The sequence below is a fragment of the Scyliorhinus torazame genome, chromosome 10, assembly GCF_047496885.1.
Source record: "Scyliorhinus torazame isolate Kashiwa2021f chromosome 10, sScyTor2.1, whole genome shotgun sequence".
Classification (NCBI taxonomy): Eukaryota; Metazoa; Chordata; class Chondrichthyes; order Carcharhiniformes; family Scyliorhinidae; genus Scyliorhinus; species Scyliorhinus torazame.
The window spans coordinates 102501365-102520617 of NC_092716.1; the positions used below are offsets into that span (position 1 = coordinate 102501365).

General features: G+C 55.4%; 1 protein-coding gene across 1 annotated transcript in view; it reads right to left on the reverse strand.

The window, feature by feature from the left end:
* The window catches only part of LOC140430238 (diacylglycerol O-acyltransferase 1-like), a 475807-nt gene that overhangs the window by 408859 nt on the left and 47695 nt on the right, over nucleotides 1-19253 (reverse strand). Inside the window, exon 4 of the mRNA XM_072517667.1 lies at nucleotides 93-178. Coding sequence (XP_072373768.1) covers nucleotides 93-178 — 86 coding nt within the window. The remainder of the gene's footprint in view (nucleotides 1-92; nucleotides 179-19253) is intronic.

A 19253-nucleotide genomic window follows, 5' to 3' on the forward strand; every position in this document is an offset into this window, starting at 1 on the left:
AAATGTAGATCAGATGAAAACCAAATCACATTTAGTATCAACAGTCTTTAATTTTAACAGTCTTTAATTTTAATTTAGGTGCTGTCACTCACCAATAATCAAATATGAACCTGGCCAAGTGTTGGGGTCACTCAAGGCAAATGCAATCATCTGAACAGGATCCACGAGGAGTCCATACCTGTATAGATATTTTAGTTATCATTAATATTGCATTTAAACCTATAAACTAAATGTACACAATGAAAAGATCAGGATATAAAACTATCATAGATGTAACATAAATATACAGAAACTCTCTCTATACTGCATTTTGATCTTTGGTGTATCCACTGTCAGTTATTTTCCCTTCTCTTTAGTTTCTGTTGCTGTACACAAACTGCATCAAAGGGGGAAGGAAACCTGGATGACATAATGAGGTATTTGCCCTCTATTTTTTGATTTGATCTTTTAAATCCAGTCTTAGAATACAAGCAGTTTTGAAGGAGCAAATGGCTGCAATTCAAATGCTCATTCCAAGCTTGTATCGGTACCATGTTATAAGTGTCATCAGTTATATCCTGGAGAGAATAATATTTTAAAATTAAATAATACTCTGTCAATGGTTCTGTTTGCATATGATTGTTATTTTTTCAAATTTGGGTGGTTAGCATTCAAAATCCAAAGTCCAGGTAACTCTCGCCTGAGACAAAGGCCCCACCGGGTCGGAGAATCGCCGAGGGTCAGCGTGAATCCCGGCCCCGTTGTCCTCCGAATTCTCCAACCCCCCAAAAATTGACCCGGCGTGAATCGCGCCGCCCGCCTCGGAGAATGGCGGGGACCGGCGCGATGCTATGGGCCCGGGGCTGCCCGAATTCTCCCAGCCGGATGGGCCGAAGTCCCGCCGACGTGACCACGGGTCACGTCGGCATAAATTAAACCACCTATTTAACGGCGTCAACCAGTTCTGATGGGTGACACCGGTCAGCGCGGAGGTAGGTCTCGGCGTGGGGTGGCCGCTGGAGAAGTGACGGCGCGGCCGCAGTCGGTGGGGAAGGAGTGTTTGTGTGTGGAGGGGGAGGGAGGGGGATGTGGAGGGGGGGTGCGTGTGTGGAGGGTTTGTGAGTGTGATGGGGCGGGTGGAGGGTGTGTGTGTGTGGGGTCGTGTGTGTGGGCGGAGGGGGGTGTGTGTGGAGGGGGTGTGTGTGTGTGGAAGGAGGGAAGGAGTGGGGGGGGTGGAGAGGGCGAGTGTCGGGGAGGGGGGTGGGCGAGTGCCGGGATGGGGGTGGGCGAGTGCCGGGGATGGGAGAGGGCGAGTGCCGGGGAGGAGAGGGCGAGTGCCGAGGAGGGGTGTGGGCGAGTGCCGGGGAGGGGGCTGGGCGAGTGCCTGGGAGGGGGGTGGGCGAGTACCGGGGATGGGGAGGGCAAGTTCTGGGGAGGAGAGGGCGAGTGCCGGGGAGGGAGGTGGGCGAATGTCGGGGATAGGGGAGGGCGAGTGCCGGGAAGGAGAGGGTGAGTGCCGGTGACGGGGGTGGGCCAGTGCCGGGGAGGAGAGGGCAAGTGCCAGGGAGGGGGGTGGGCGAGTGCCGGGGAGGAGAGGGCAAGTCCTGGGGAGGGGCATGGGCGAGTGCCGGGGAGGAGAGGGCAAGTGCGGGGAGGGGGGTGGGTGAGTACCGGGGAGGGGGGGGTTGGGGAGGTTGTCCGTCTGGCTAGGTGCCAGCTTCCAACAGTCACGACCATGCAGCCCATGGCACTGGCACCTGGCTGCGGCGGGGGGAGACTACGGGCAATGATGACATGTCGTCTGTCCCCCCCTCCCCCACCCGCCACAGGCCATTATGTTTGGTGATCACCCAACGATGATGGCCGCCGTCGCGGGAGCCGCACTTCTACATGTTGCCGTGTGTACCGGCCCCACTCGTCGTACCAGGACCTCACGGACCGGGCATGCAGGAGCCGACTCCAGATGAGCCAGGAAACCGTCGCCCATATCTGCCACCTGATGGCACACCTGGCACAGCGTGGCACTGGGGGAGGACACCCTCTCCCCGTGTCCGTCAAGGTTACGGTGGCCCTGAACCTTTATGCCACGGGGTCATTCCAGGTGCCGAGTGGGGACCTGTCCGGCATCTCGCAGGCATCGGTGCACCCGGGCAGTGACAGTCGCCCTATATGCCATTGCAGACCGCTACATCCAGTTCCCTGTGGACCGGGCCAGCCAGGATGCCCGGGCAGCGGGCTTCGCTGCGGCGGCCAGGATTCCCATGGTCCAGGGCGCGATCGATGGGATGCACGTCGCCGTGCGGCCACCTGCGGATAACAGGGCCGTGTTCACGAATAGGAAGGGGACCTATTCCATGAACATTCAGATGGTCTGCGCCCGGTACCCGGGCAGTGTACATGACTCATTCGTACTGGCGCAATCTTTCATCCCCGGCATGTTCGAGGGACCCCCACCCCCCTCCCCCCCCCCCCCCGGCTATGGGGCTGGTTGCTGGGCGACAGGGGTTACCCGTTGCGGTCGTGGCTGGTTCCGCCTATACAGAGGCCAGACTGACGTGGAGATCGGCTACAATGATGTCCATGCAGCGACCAGGGGGTGTGATAGAGAGGTGCTTTGGGCTGCTGAAGACGCGTTTCAGGTGCCTGGACTGCTCTGGAGGAGACCTCCAGTACCTGCCAGATAGGGTCGGCCGCATCGTTGTGGTCTGCTGCGTCCTGCACAACATAGCCCAGCAGAGGGGCGATGTGCTGCAGGCAGAGGAGAGGGAAGTGGAGGAGCAGCAAGACGAGGCGCAGTCCTCCCCAGATGAGGAAGATGGGGGCAATGGTCAGGACAGACGGGCTGGACATGGACGGGAGGCTGCCCACCGTTACCGGCGGAGACAGAGGGCAAGGGGCAGGCTGATAGCCGCCCAGTTCACTGACTAGGGGGGCGTGGGAATCACCGAGCATGGGCAGACTGCACACCACGGCACCAGCCGACCACCCTCACCCACCCACCACCAACCACCCTCACCCCCCTACCCACACACCACCAACCACCCTCACCCCACCCGCATGCATACCATCAACCACCCTCATCCCACCCGCATGCACACCACCCCTCCATTGCACATCCACCTGCGGCACAACGGGCCGGGCTCACATGGTCGCCGGTGGAGGCATGTCTATTGCAGGCCACGGAGGATGATGAAGACCCACTCTGCGATGAGCTCCGGGCTCTACATCGTTGGACAATGTCTGACCCATGGCCACAGTACCACCCTCCACCCGGACAATCCCTGCATGCGGCCGTGACACTGCAGCGCACGGTCCCGTCGTCTGCCCGGGGGGATGGCGAGGGAACCCGGGGGGAGGGCACACTCACCTGAGGTCGACGTTCTAACACCCCTCACACACACATACTGACGCTCACCTCACCCCCCCCCCCCCCCCCACCCCGCACGCTTCAGACAGAGCACAAAGGCAGCTTCTGTAGGTGTGAAAGTGATTTAAATAACAAACAGTTCATACACGTGCCCTAGCCCCTGTGGTAAACCACTGTTACACCTGTATTAGGTGATGTAAGGTAGGATCTGGACTACAGGTTTGCCGGTAGCCCCTGCCTGCTGGCTCCGCCCAGTAGGAGGAGTATAAATATGCGTGTCCTCTATTCAGCAGCCATTTCACCAGCTGCTGTGGGAGGCCACACACCTTACTACAATAAAGCCACAGTTGTATCCAACCTGAGTCTTTGTACAATTGATACAACTACATCAATTTATTGCAGTAAGATTTTCTAGAAGATGGACCTCCCAATCAAACCAATCGCCTGCAGCTGGATCCGCAGTCTAGCGACGCCAGAAAGGACTTTAATCACTGGCTAGCCTGCTTCGAGGCCTATATCAACTCAGCGACCACCCCTCTGACGGAGGCTCAGAAGATACAGATCCTGTACTCAAGGTTGAGCTCCAGCGTGTTTCCGCTGATCCAGGAGGCCCCGAACTACGCTGACTCCATTGCGCTCCTCAAAGAAAACTACGCACAGAAAGCGAACACACTCTTCGCCAGGCATGTACTCGCCACTCGCTCTCAACTCTCTGGTGAGTCCATAGAAGACTTCTGGCGGGCCCTAATCCCACTCGTCCAGGACTGTGACTGTCAGGCAGTTACGGCCACCGAACATTCTAACCTTCTTATGTGCGATGCTTTTGTAACGGGGATTGGGTTGGGCCTCATTCGCCAAAGGCTGCTTGAATGAGCCACGCTCGACCTAGCGGGGACTAAGAAGCTAGCACTCTCCATGACAGTCGCCTCACGTAATGCTCAGGCCTACCCCTCCGGCCACGCGGCCCACCCCTCCTATCCCTCGTGGACCCCACAAACGGCTGCCCCAGCCAGGTCTTTACTCAGCCAATACGCCTGCGCCACATGCCAATCCGCGCACCCCGGTGGTCCCCGATGTTACTTCTGTGGCCAGCTGAAGCACCCTAGGTAACGCTGCCCGGCCCGCACTGCCATTTGCAAGGCTTGCAGCAAAAAGGGCCACTTCGCCGCGGCGTGCCAGGCCCGCGCAGTCGCCACTATCACCCCCTCCCCCATGACACACGCACAATGGCCGCCGCCATCTTCGTCCCGGACCACGCGCGGCCAGTGGGCGCCGCCATCTTCACCACCGGGGCAACACCCGGCCAGTGGACGCCGCCATCTTCACCTCACGGGGCCACGAGCGGCCAGTGGGCGCTGCCAACTTCCCCCTCGCAGTCTATGTGCGGCTCATGGGCGCCGCCATCTTGTCCAGCCCCTGCAACGTGCGGCCCATGGGTGCCGCCATTTTGGCCCCCGCAGGATCTTCAGGCACCGCCATCTTGACTTCCCCACGGGGCATGGACGCCGATAACATTCCATGACCTGGGACCCCCACGCTCTCCATTTTCGGACGCCAGCTCGCCTCAATGACTCTTGACCAGTCTCGTCCTCACAACCTGGCCACCGCCTCGACTACGGTGAAAATCAACGGCCACATGACCTCTTGCCTGCTGCTCTCCGGGAGCACCGAAAGCTTCATCCACCCGTATACGTTAAGGCGCTGCTCCATCGCGATCCACCCCGCCAATCAAAGAATCTCCCTGGCCTCCGGATCCCTTTCCATCCCGATCCGGGGGTTCTGCACGGTCACTCTCACGGTCCAGGGCGTAGAATTCAGCGGCTTCCGCCTCTACGTCTTTCCTAATCTCTGCGCTGCACTACTACTAGGCCTAGACTTCCAGTGCAATCTCCAGAGCCTCACCCTCAAATTCGGCGTGCCCCTACCACCCCTCACTGTGTGCGGCCTCGCGACCCTAAAGGTCGACCCATCCTCCCTCTTTGCCAATCTAACTTTGGATTGCAAACCCGTTGCCACCAGGAGCAGGTGGTACAGCACCCAGGACAAGACCTTCATCAGGTCCGAGGTCCAGCGGCTGTTTCAGGAGGGCATCATCGAGGCCAGCAAAAGCCCCTGGAGAGCTCAAGTGGTAGTCATTAAAACTGGGGAGAAGCACAGACTGGTCGTGGACTACAGCCAGACCATCAATCGGTACACGCAGCTCAACGCGTACCCCCTCCCACGCATATCTGATATGGTCAATCAGATTGCGCAGTTCCCGGTCTTCTCAATGATAGACCTAAAATCCGCCTACCACCAGCTCCCCATTCGTAAATCGGACCGTCCATACACTGCTTTCGAGGCGGACGGTCATCTCTATCACTTCCTCCGGATTCCCTTCGGCGTCACTAACGGGGTCTCGGTCTTCCAAAGGGAGATGGACCGAATGGTCGACCTGTATGGTTTGCGGGCCACCTTTCCGTACCTAGACAACGTCACCATCTGCGGCCATGATCAGCAGGACCACGATGCCAACCTTGCTAAATTCCTCCGCACCGCCACTCTCCTCAACCTCACCTACAACAAGGAGAACTGCGTGTTCAGCACAACCCATGCAGCCATCCTCGGCTATGTGGTCCAGAACGGAGTTCTGGGGCCCTATCCCGACCGTGTGCGCCCTCTCATGGAGCTTCCCCTCCCCCACTGCCCCAAGGCCCTCAAATGCTGCCTGGGATTCTTCTCCTACTATACCCAGTGGGTCCCAAACTACATGGACAAGGCCCACCCACTCATTCAGTCCACCCACTTTCCCCTTACGTCCGAGGCACAAAGGGCCTTCGCCCGTATCAGAGCTGATATAGCCAAGGCTGGGATGCACGCAGTAGAGACACTGCCCTTCCAAGTAGAAAGCAACACATCAGACGTCACTTGCCGCCACCCTCAACCAGGCAGGCAGACCCGTGACATTCTTTTCCCGCACCCTTCATGTCTCAGAAATTCGGCACTCGTCTGTCGAAAAAGAGGCCCAAGCTATTGTTGAAGCTGTGCGGCATTGGAAGCATTACCTGGCCAGCAGGAGATTCACTCTGCTCACTGACCAACGGTCAGTAGCCTTCATGTTCAACAACACGCAGCGGGGCAAGATCAAAAATGATAAAATCTTGCGGTGTAGAATCGAGCCCTCCACCTATAATTACGAGATTCTGTATCGCCCCGGCAAACTCAACGAGCCCCCAGACGTCCTATCCCGAGGTACATGTGCCAGCGCACAAGTAGACCGATTCCGGCACCCTATTCAACAGCCTTTGTCACCCGGGGGTCACACGGTTGTACCATCTTGTCAAGGCTCGCAATCTGCCCTACTCCGTTGAGGAAGTACAGACAGACACCAAGGACTGGCAGGTCTGTGTGGAGTGCAAGCCACACTTCTACCAGCGGGACCGTGCGCACCTGGTGAAAGCCTCCCGCCGCCCCTTTGAGCGCCTCAGCGTGAATTTCAAAGGGCCCCTCCCCTCCACCGACCGTAACACGTATATTCTCACTGTGGTCGATGAGTACTCCAGGTTCCCCTTCGCCATTCCCTGCCCCGATATGACGTCTGCCACCGTCATCAAGGCCCTGAAAACAATCTTCGCTCTGTACGGCTTCCCCGCCCACATCCACAGTGACAGGGGATCCTCATTCATGAGTGATGAGCTGCATCAGTTCCTGCTCAGCAGGGGTATCGCCTCCAGCAGGACGACCAGCTATAACCCCCGGTGAAACGGGCAGGTAGAGAGGAAGAACGGGATGGTTTGGAGGGCCGTCCAACTGGCCCTACGGTCCAGGAACTTCCTAGCCTCTCGCTGGCAGGTGGTCCTCCCTGATGCACTACACTCCATCCGGTCACTACTGTGCACCGCAAGAATAACACACTTCATGAACGTCTTTTTGCCTTCCCCAGGAAGTCCACTTCCAGGGTGTCGCTCCCGACTTGGCTCGCGGCTCCAGGACCGGTTCTGCTCCGTAGGCACGTCCGGCTCCACAAGGCGGACCCGTTGGTGGATAGGGTGCACTTGCTCCATGCCAACCCCCAGTATGCCTACGTGGCGTACCCCGACGGCCGCCAAGATACTGTCTCCCTCAGGGACCTGGCAACAGCAGGTTCCACTCATACACACTTCCCCCAGCCCGGCGCCACCCTCCCCTCCCCTGGTGCACCCAACATTAACCACACCAGGACCATCCCTCCTTCCCCTGCCCACGCAAGAGAATGTAGAGGATTTTGGCACGCTCCCGGGGTCACCCGACATCAGGCCAGCACCGACATCGCCGCTGTAGCCATCTGGGATGGCCACTTCCCGATTACAAAATGGACACTTTGCAAAGATTGCAGGGAAAATGGACAATACTGAGAAAACAAGCAAGTTCAGGGTTTGTCTGCATATTGGAGCCGCAGCTCCCAGACAAGACCAAATGTTGCTCTCTTTCATTGGCTCTGAATATGGCGGTCAATATGGTCGCCTTCCTTAATTCTAATTACGTTTGCTCTAGAGTCGCCAGGTATCTTTCGATACCGCCACAAGTTTCAAACCGAATACTTATCAAAGACTCGATACACCAGTTAGTTAGTTCAAAGTCAAATGCTTATTTATTTACACACACAGTTAAATATACTCATGCACAAATACTGCAGACTAAACTATCTGTTAAAGCCTATACTTCTCAGTCGGAGGAACAATGGCTGTTGGTCGGATCTGAGGCTGCTGGGGTCGAAGTGGTGAAAGGGGAACAGCTAAGGTCGCTTGTCTGGTAGCGTGCGTTGACCTTGGACTTACTTGCTTCTGGTGTAGCTGTTGGACAGGTCTCTCCTTGGTGAGAGAACGACTGTCTCTTGGGGGATCCTTCTTATACCCAAAGGGGCTTCACGCGCTTTTGGGCGGGCCTTGAACTTGGCCCCAATCAAGTGGGCCGTTTCTCGATCGTTCTATCGATTTCATCCAATAAAGGGGTGGGTGCCCTGATGGCTGGGCGTGTCCTAGGTGGCCGTTGGCCTGCTTTGTTCTGGTCTCCTCTGGCGCCGGGGTGTCTGCCTTAGTATCAGTTACTCAAATGTTACTCTTTTGTTCCCGGAGATGGACCATTAGTATGCTAATGGGCCTACAGTTTTGGTCTTGTCTGGGAGCTGCGGCTCCAATATGCAGACAAACCCTGAACCTGCTTGTTTTCTCAGTATTGTCCATTTTCCCTGCAATCTTTTAAAGTGTCCATTTTGTAATCGGGAAGTGATCCTTGTGATCCTCAACGCGAAATGTGAAGGATCACATTACCGCGTCGTCTTCATTCTCTGACCAAGCGGGGCACCCATAGGCACTTCACGGGCTCTACACTGCCCTATCCTATGAAACACAATTTTTACCGAAAATCATTTTACATACATACATCATTATAAAACTCTACAGGGCGCTATGACATTCAGGCATGCATTATAAAATAAACAAACTGGAACCTCTAACTATCCTAAATAAACTATCCTCACTCAAACAATCAAAAATAATCTACAACGCTTTAAACTGTACAAATAGCAGCAACACAAGTTTCTCTGGCTTGGCAGTCAAGCACAGAGGTTTACATTTCTTTATTGAACGAACAAAACACACAGAAGGAAAAACGGATGCACTTTAATTCACTCAAGGGGTTGGGGGGTTTGGTGCAGTCCGAAAATAGGGGAACTAAACGTGTATACCGGGGTGCGAGAGCGGGAGGCTCTCCTTCGCCATTTTCTCAGTCTAAGTGTCTGCACAACACTGCAGAGCATCGTCAGTACTAAGAGTGATTCTACTATGTACGATAGTGAATACCAGATTATAAACTTGTCACACCAGGTCGGGGTGTAGGTAACTATCTCGGGGGTAACTATCTCAGGGTTAACTATCTCGGGGTGCAGTGTATGGCAGGGGTGGGAATCATTCATGGCCTGTATGGTAGGGGTCAGGGGGGTAGCGTCCGCGCGCAACTGAAGGGATCCCGCTAAGATCCAGGTGAAAAGCATGAAGGTCGTCTTCATTTTTCCTTTTTTTTCTGTCTTCTTATTCTTCCTCTGGGGTTCCTGAGGCTCTGGAGTTCTGTGAACACAAGCATAATGGGCGAGATTCTCCACTCCCGCACCAGTTGGGAGAATCGCCTGGGACGCCAAGATTTCCCGGGACGCCTGTCCGACGCCCTCCCGCGATTCTCCCAAGCGGCGGGAACGGCCCCGTCGAGTTCCGCGGGCCGGAGAATCGCCGGAGACACCCAAAATGGTGATTCCCTGGCACCCCTGCTATTCTCAGGCCCAGATGGACCGAGCGGCCAGGCCAAAACGGCGGATTCCCCCCGGCGCCGTCCACAACTGGTCGTTGCCGTCGGGAACAGCGCGGAAACGCTGAGGGGGGCGGCCTGCGGGGGGGGGGGGGAAAGAGGAGGGGGGATACTGCACCGGGGGGGTACCTCAAATGTGGCATGACCCGCGATCGGCGCCCACCGACCGTCGGGCCGTCCTCTCTGAAGGAGGACCTCCATCCTTCCGCGGCCGCGCAAGATCCGTCCACCATCTTCTTGCGGGGCGGACTCAGAGGACAGCAACCTCTGTTGGGTTGGCGCGGGTGACGCCAGTTATGCGGCGCCGGCCGCGTCATCTATGCGGCCCCGCCCTTACACGGCAACAAGGCCTGGCGCGTGTAGATGATGTGGCCTCGATCCTAGCCCATTGTCGGGGCTGAATCGGTCGGGATCGAGGCCGTGAACCTCGACGGCGTTCACGACGGCGTGGGCACTTCGGCGCGGGAGTGGAGAATCCCGCCCAATATCTGTTATTATCTTGCTTAAGATCTCGTACGTCTGTCTGTCCTTTGTTGCCAATTACCCATTATAATTGGTCACCATCTGTGACTCCCTCATTTAAAAAAAAAATTTTGAACCAAATATTTGGGCAAGACATCCGAGAAAAATACTGACATAGTGCGAGCCGTCTTGCAGGCTGTGCAATCTACCATCCTAGTGTTTGATGATGTAAATAGCATAAGGAAGCAACCTAAGGGTCGCCAGAAACAAACAAAAGAATTTCGAACTGAAAGTGCTAAAATGGGGTGCGTATGGGTGGCGGCGGGTAAGAAATGGGTGCAATCCCTGGGTAGGACGGTGATCAATGCCGTTTGTGCTCTACCCGAGCGTAGCTGACCAGAGGGGGGTCCTCAGGCAGGGTGGGGACCAGTGCCGTTTCTCCACTGCCTGAGCGACCGGCAAGAACGGGTAAGAATGTGGTCGTCGTGGGGGGCTGCCTCTCATGATCGAATCAGAAGCGTAGCTATGAGTGGTGTCTGCCGACAAACTAGTTCCTCTAACAGCCATTGGGCGTTAAAAGGGTGGTGGCGTGGGGACATGAAAAATTTTCAAATTCACAAACAACATTTAACATGTACATTAAACGAACAAACATACAACAAACATGGTGCAGGTTCCAGCAGAAAGGACACCGTATTTCTCCATCGGTTCCTTTTTGTCATCATGTGGACACCTCATTGTTCAGTAGCGAACAGGGTCGCAAAGGGATTTGTTTGGTGGGAGTCAGACTCTATGTCATCATCTTCTCCCGGCTGCCATACCTTTTACTGGAGTAGTTTGGCTAAAGCTGCTTGGGGCGAATTGGGGTCCATCTCATCATTCCGGATGAGCCTGAACGAATTGTCTCGGTGCCAGAATCGTGTGTCGCGTTTGGAGCTACTAGGTTGTAATCCGTAATCGTCGGGCGGTGGGTCTGGATCAGGGGCTTTGATGTACATGATCTCGAAGGGGTCACTGGAATCATGCTCGGATTCGCTGGGAGAGGGGTCTGGTGCAGGGGTGTAATCATAACATGGTGTGCTGTGGCTGTCATCATTGCTCTCGCTATCGCTGCTGGTTGAAGGAAGGGAGAGGAGGAGTCGTGCCTCTGCGGATGGAGTTGAAGATGTGTCTGAGGATGGGCTGGACTGGCTGGGGGAGGGTAGGAATGCGTCACCTGTGGGTGGAGCGTGCTCGTCTGCTGCTGCGAGCGAGATGTGGTGTGCATGGTTGTGCTGCGAGCAATAAGCCTTAAGCTGGTTTATGTGAAACCACGCAGACTTGCCGTTGGGATATGTGATCTTGTATACCGAGGGGCTGACTTTGTTTGAAATGGAGTACGGACCGGAAAATTTGGGGGAAAGGAATGAACTGGGGTTGTATAGGGAAAGCATCACTTGCTGCCCTACTACAAACACGGTGGCGTGTACCTGTTTGTCGAAACAAGCTTTGCTTTGTTTCCTCCTGGTCCCAAGTCTCATAGCTGCTGCGAGCTGGGCTGCCTTTATATTCACAATTAACTGCTGTACAGCATTTGCATGCGTGAGGGCGGTGACTCCAGTCCTAATAAATACTCTGTCCCTTTCATGGGGCATCCGGTCATGAGGGTGTGGGGGGTGTATCCTGTGGATGTAGATGCCGTGTTTCATAAGAACATTAAAGCAAATGGGAGAACTGAATCCCAGGTGCTGTTGTTCTGTTGCACCATTTTCCTGCGAGTGGCTTTTAGAGTTCTGTTCATCCTCTCGACAATTCCGCTTGACTGGGGGTGGTATGCTATGTGAAACTTCTGCCTAATTCCGAAAATTGTGAGGACATTCTTCATTACTCTTCCTGTAAAATGGGAGCCCTGATCGGACTCTGTACTGTGTGGGAGGCCCCAACTTGTAAAGATGTGCTGTGTTAGGATTTTAGCTGTTGTATTGGCCGTATTCGTTCTGGATGGAAAAGCTTCCACCCATTTTGTGAAGGTGTCGATGACCACCAACACATACTTAAAACCATTTCTGCAGGGTGGGTAGGGGTCCTATATAATCTATCTGCAAATTCGTCCAGGGGCATTAACGGGGCGGGTGTGACTAAGCTGAGCCTTTCTTGCATATCTGTCCAGATTGTTCTGGGCACAGATCAAGCAATTTTCAATGTAGTGAGTAACATCAGCTTTTAAATCAGGCCATCAGCAGAGAGGTCTGAGGTGGGTTAGGGTGGGTTCAATGCCTTGGTGTCCATGATTGTCATGGAACTGACAAATAATCTGGTTCCTGTCCTGGCTGGGAACTACATAAATGCCTTCTTTCAAAATCACACCGTCATGTGTGGTGATTGTGTTCTTAAACTTATCGTACGGGGCTGGGAAGGTTCCTTTTAAAACTTCCGAGTTTTTCATCTTTATTTTAAGCTTTCGCCAGATCCTGAATGTTGGTCTGTGAGTTCTGAATACTGGGGTGCTCTCGGGGGGGGGGGGGGGGGGTTCCATAAGTAACCATGTCTGGAACCCGCCTTCGCTAGGGCGTCTGCTTTAACGTTAACGGGGGGGGAAGAACGGTGATGACTGCGAACCTTAATTATGCCATATTTCCTATCTTTAGCTGTCTCTAGGATATGTCGGAGTAGTGGCGATGAGGGTAGGGGCTTTCCATCTGCGGAAACGAATCCTCTAGTTTGCCACAGGGGTAGGAATTCCGTTAAACTGTTGCAGACATATAAATTGTCCGAATATATGTCCGCTGGGGTCGGAAACGAGTCAGGGTGATCAACAATATAAGCTATGGCTGCCAGTTCTGCTGCCTGCGAGCCTAGATGTCCTGGCAACTTCAATGAAATCTCCTCAAGGGCGCGTCCCTGCGTGTCCTCAACAGAAATGCGGCAACCGGTGATTCTCTTTCCATTCAAAACAGTGGAGGAGCCATCCACAACAATTTTCAGGGGTGCGCATGTGTCTGTGGGCTGGGGTCTATGTGGTGTATTTCCTGCTTTCCTGGTGGCTGACATAGGTATAATTGGGCCTGTGTTGTGTTTTGGGGTGATGATCGCACACTCATGTGGGGTACCTGCATATTGCAAATTGTCGGCTAGGAAAGTGTGGGTCTTGGTTCTTTTAACTGTAATGTCCCGTCACTGTAAAAGAAGGGTCCAACGGGCTGCGCGGATTTGGCTGACTGTGTCATCTTTAAGTCGACCGTCTAATAATAGCTGTGTTGGGGTGTGTTCAGTGAAAATGGTGATGGGGTTGAGTCCTGTAATGTAGGCGAAGTACTGTACTGCCCAAAAAACTGCGAGCACGTGCCTTTCGCAGGCAGAAAATTCTTGCCTGACAGGATCTAACATGCGTGAGGTGTATGCCACAGGGCGTAATTGGTCATGGCGTTCCTGGAGGAGTACGGCCGAAAGGGTTCGGTCGGTGCTTGCAACTTCGATTGCGTATGGGGAAAGTGGATCTGGGACCTCTAATGCAGGGGCTGTGCTGAGGGCTCTCTTTAAAGCATCCATGGCATCCGTGTGCTGTGGAAGCCATTCCCAAGGTGCCTGTTTCTTGAGAAGGTCGGATAGGGGCGCTGCTTTTGTGGGGAAACCGTCAATATGGTTTTGGCAGTAGCCAACCAGTCCTAGAAATGACCGGAGGGCTGTGACATTATGGGGAAGGGGCAATTTGACGATCGAGTCAATTCTCCTTTGCTCGATCTTGCGTTTACCATTGTGATTACTGTACCCAAGTAAATCACTTTCTGCTGCAAAATCTGGGCCTTCTTGGGGTTGACTTCACATCCAATCTGTTTCAGGAGTCCTGTGAGTTTGGAAGAAGCGAAATGTGCTCTCCCTTTGTGTCTGTCTGTAGTAGCAAGTTATCTGCATACTGGACCAGACAATCGGGTCGGGAAAATTTTGCTAGTCCATTTGCCAGCTGTCGGTGGAAAATGGAGGGGGAGTTGTGGAAGTCTTGTGGAAGGCACGTACACGTGTATTGTTGTCCCTGGAACGTAAAGACGAATTTGTACTGGCACGCTTTATCCAATGGAATGGACCAAAAGCCATTTGTAATGTCCAAAACCGATTTTCTTTTTTGACTGGAGTCCTTGTTTGAGCATGGTCTCGGGACCCGTGGCTGTGGTAGGGCAGCCCTGTCCTGGGCCTCAGCCACTGCCCGCACACAGTGCCCCAGGCTTGGACATCTTGACCCATGGCCGATACCTTCGCCCCGAAGGCCTCCATCGCGGATGCAACCCATGCAGTGTTGGCCTGGGTGGCATGCATGGTCGGCATTGCCTCCTGCCCCTGCAGGCAGTTGGACTCCTCCAACTGCAACTTTAGGCACTGGATGGTTGCTGACCACTCCTCATGCAGTCCCTGACTCTGTGACTGCACCTCCACTATCAACACTAATCATGGCCATGCCCCTTTTATGGTGCCCCGGCACCCCTGAAAAACATTGGGGACTTTTGGCAAGACCCATTCTGATCAGTGGGTACATGCGGCGGTTATGCTGCCAATTCAAGCAAAGGCACTGCAACCGGTCGTTGTCCAGTAAGCTTGGTCCGCCTCCGCGTGCCACTACTAACGTTAGATTTGCCTGACTGCTGCCAATACATGACTGGGGTAATTGAGGTACCTGCAATTGCCCCCTACATGTATGTCATCAGTCGGGCGTCAGTGTCCCGCAGAGCCACTCTCTGGGCACCCACCCTAATTTTGTGGAACGTTTGGCGGCTGATCACTGAGACCGTCATTCCGGTCTCCAGCTTCATCTGTACTGTGTGCCCATTTACCTGAAGTGTGACCAGGATCAGTGCCACCCGTTGTGCTGCTATGTAGTATAGCTGCTGGTATGAGCGTTCCTTTTCATCCAAATCGTATGCCCGGTCACGAGACGGGTGGTCAAGTATGGTGGAACGGTGAGAGGGGGGTTAGGATCTCTTGAGGCCGTCTGTTGCCTCGGTCTTGACGGCTTGTCGCTGACCCGTATCCATTGTCCGGGTCTTCTTGGTCGTGGGAGGCTACTCGGGTGGTTTTCTGGACCTCTGAGGCAGTGGCCTGCATCCCTGCGGTGATGGCCCCAAGGTTGGTAGCTGTTTCTTTGGGCCGTGGAAGCGATGTGCGCTGCTTGTTCGGGCGGCCTAAGTACAGGACTGCCAATTTTTGGCACAGTTTTGTAATTTATAAATTGTTGGATATAAAATATGAAAACTCAATAAAATCATTTTCAAACTATGCATTACTTTTGGAGATTTAAAAGCTTGAATTGCTTCCTGTGCTGGCACACATTGTGCTTCCTGATGTCTGCAGGAAAAATATCCTCTTCAAAGAACATGACCTATCTAACAAAGTACTCCCATCAAACAAAACCCACGTACTAGTTCACACACACTACAAATGGACCATTGCCCCACCTCTCAATGGTACACCTCCTGGTTGACTGCAAACATCACCAATTGCAACCTGGGCCGGGATTCTCCCCTACCCGGCGGGGCGGGGGGGTCCCGGCGGGATGGAGTGGCGGGAACCACTCCCGCGTCGGGCCGCCCCAATGGCGCAGATTTCTCCGCACCTTTAGGGCCAAGCCCACACCTTGAGTGGCTAGGCCCACGCCGGAGTGGTTGGCGCACTGCGGCCGGCACGGGAAAGACCTTTGGCGCCACACCAGCGGGGCCGAAGGGACTGCGCCGGGCAGCGGAAGTCCACGCATGCGTGGGAGCGTCAGCCATCGCAGAGGCTGTGGCCGAGGCGGAAGGAAAAGAGTGCCCCCACGGCACAGGCCCACCCGCCACACCCCGGAAGATGTACAAACCCCCACCCTGCACCACATGCCGACACCCACACCGGCCGCCTGGCCACTGAAGCCACCAATCACCCACTCCCCTGGGCTGCATGCGTCAGACTGTCTAACACTGCGTTTTACGTTTCCCCCCCCTCCCCCCAGGAGAAGGCCACCCATAACCATTGAGAGCGGGAAAAGACTGGAGGGGGACCGCCGGACCTGCGGCCCCTCACCACAGCAGAGTATCCCACAGCCAGAACCCCAGGTGCCGGCTAGCGACGAGGTCACCAACATGAATGCGAGACATCAACCAGAGACCCACGACACCCTGGAGCTCGAATCCGAGGATGACACAGATTTCCCATCACAGCTGTTTCCACAACCACCACCATCCCTGACACTCACCTCAGTTGGGCACTTTAGTGAAGAGGCTTCTGTGACACAATCTGTTACAGCAGGTTGAGATAGGAACTCCCGAGAGGGCGGATGGTCGGAAGGCGGGCCAACCCAGGGACCAGCTGCTGTCCAGACGGGTTTTGGGCTCCTGGAAAGGTCAGTCCCATTGATTGTGGAGATGCAGTCGCAGAGAGGTTGGGTGCGAGCATCCAGCACCTGCAGGTGCAAGTGGAGGAGTCCAACGGCCTGCAGGACCAGGTGATGACCATGCGTGCCACCCTGGCCAACACCACTTGGGTGTCGTCCACAGTAGAGGCCTTGGGGGCGAGGGTTTTGGCTATGGATCAGCATGTCCAAGGCCTGGGCAATCTCTGCGGCCAGTGGCCGAGGCCCAGGTCACGGCTGCCCTCTCACAAGCAGCCATGTGCCAGAGCCATCTAGACAGTGCAACAGCACTCCTGAACGTGGCCCAGTCACAACGGGCCTTGACTGAGTGCGTCGGCGGCTTTGCCCAAGGTGCTGGCTGGCATGGCACAGACACAGAGGAAGGTGGCCCGGTCCTACAGAGAGATGGCGCAGTCACTGGCTGATGTGGCACAGACCCAGATGTTGGTGGCACAGTCCATCGGTGATGTCGCGCAGTCCCAGGCGGAGGAGATCACTTCCTGTGCTCCATGGCTGTGAGTATGCAGACCCTGGTCCAGACAGCAGCGTGCCACTAGGATTGGCAGCACCATGTAGCGGGGAGCCTCACGAGATAGCTCCACTTGCAACTCCGTCCCATCGAGTAGCCTGGGGGCCATTGGGCATACTGAAGGAGGAGGTGATGGGGCCTGTGCCGGTGACTCCTGCTGGGAACATCGCAGCATCTCAGACTCCACCTCCCAGCCCCCCCCCCCAAAAAAAACCTCATCCCTGGCATCTGTTTGTCAGCAGGCAGAACAGGTCAGCACCACGCCACCTGAGCAGCAGCCGGGCCGCCTCAGAAGACGCCCACCAAAAGGGGACCCAGGTCGCAGGCCAGAATCACAGTAGGCTGCCTCCACTCCTGATGTACCGACTGGGGATCCACCTAGATATAGCGTTAGGGCCCGTAAGGCCAGAAAAGTAGACTCCAGTTAAGTTGGTTCTGGGGCAGGGCATAGTTTTGTGATAGGGGCTAGGGAACATATCTGTATATATGTTTTCACATTAAGCAGCTGTGCACAATGTTACAATGTGCCTCGGGGCTCTGTCAGAAGAGTGTGAGGGGTGGGCTTGTCTGGCCACAGAGGGGACGCCGGATTGGGGAGGAATGGCCAGACGTTGGGGGCAGGCTTCCCCCACGGTTCAGCCAGTGTCACCATTCCACACAAAGCAATTAAATGGGACCCTGAGATGGAATGGCAAGCTCGCATGCAGTGATCACCAAGGTTAATGGTGGAAAGTGCTACCGTGGGCAGGGGTCAGACGTTGTCAAACGATGCGGAGCTCCAGAGCTCATCGCAGAGTGGGTCATCAACATCTTCCATCCCATGATCAGACCCGCTGTTACTGCCAACCCAGGGCCCGCACCCCGTGATGAGGCAGGTAGGTATAATGGAGGGGGTTTGGCTAGTCCCCCAGCCCCAAAGTCGTTGAACCTGGAGGCGATCAGAGCGTCCTGTGCACGCTGGCCCTAGCACACACGTGGTGTGGCCTCCCGTGCCTGCCTGGGCCTCATGTCCTGCCCAACCGTGCCTTTCCCCGCATTCTCAACGAACGAGGATTGACGTTCATCCTCCTCCTCCAGCACGTCGCCCCTCTGCTGTGCGATGGAGGAAGCAGCATCCTGCCACAGTACAGGCGACCCTTCCAGCACCATGCCGGTGGGCCCCTCCAGAGCAAAGGAACCTGAACCGCATCTTCAGGATGCCAAAGCATTACTCGATCATGCTTCCGGTTGCTGTGTTGTTGCGGGTCTCCGTGTCGGTTTGTGGCCTCCGGACAGACGTCATCAGCCACGATCGCAGTAGATAACCCGTCGCTCAGGAGCCAACCCCCCCAACCAGGAGTTGCCTGAGACTGGGAATCGTTGAGTGTGCCAGGATGAAGGCGTCATGCACACTGCCCGGATATCGGGTGCAGACATGCATGATGCGCATCTGATGGTCACACACCAGCTGCACATTCATCGAGTGGAACCCTTTTTGGTTTGTGTAGAGCAGCCTGTCATCTGCAGGCGCTCGTAGGGCAACATGCATCCCATTGAACACCCCCTGGACTTGGAGCATCTCGCCGTTGGCAGCAAGTCCCGCCATCCGGGCATCCTGGTGGGCTCGGTCCACATTGAAATGAATGTATTGTGCTGACTGGGCATATAGGACCTCTGTTACGGCGCCAATGTACCTGTGCACCGAGCTCTGAGATCCCGGACAAGTTTCCACTCGGCGCTGGAAGGGCCCCGAGGCGTAGAGGTTCAGGGCGACCGTCACCTTGACTGGAAGGTGCACCATGATCTGGCAGATTGATTGCACTATCATCGACTGCATGCCTGGTCCAGCTGGTCCTCGAATGACAAGCGCTGCCGATACACATGAAACATCATGCGCCCCCTCCTTTGCACCTCCTCTTCAGCCTGTTGAACGACTGCTTCCTACTTCACTGAGGCAGGCTCAATTACTGCAGCTTCCTCCTCCTCGGGCAGCTCCAGCTCGTACAGCCGCAGTGCATCACCCAGGGCTGCGGCGACTAGGATGTAGGCCACCAATGCTGGTTGAATTCCGATGTCCTTTGTCTGCATGGGGTGAAAGGCCAACATGTTAGCATGGTGCGTACCCCCCATGACCAACCAGCTTCACCAGGCTACACAGTGGCCCTCGTTGGCACTGCGGATTCTGCCCCTTCATGTCCCATCCCCATCCACGCACCCATGGCCCTGTCGGTGCCCGGCACTGTGGGGGCCTCTGACCCTGGCACCCA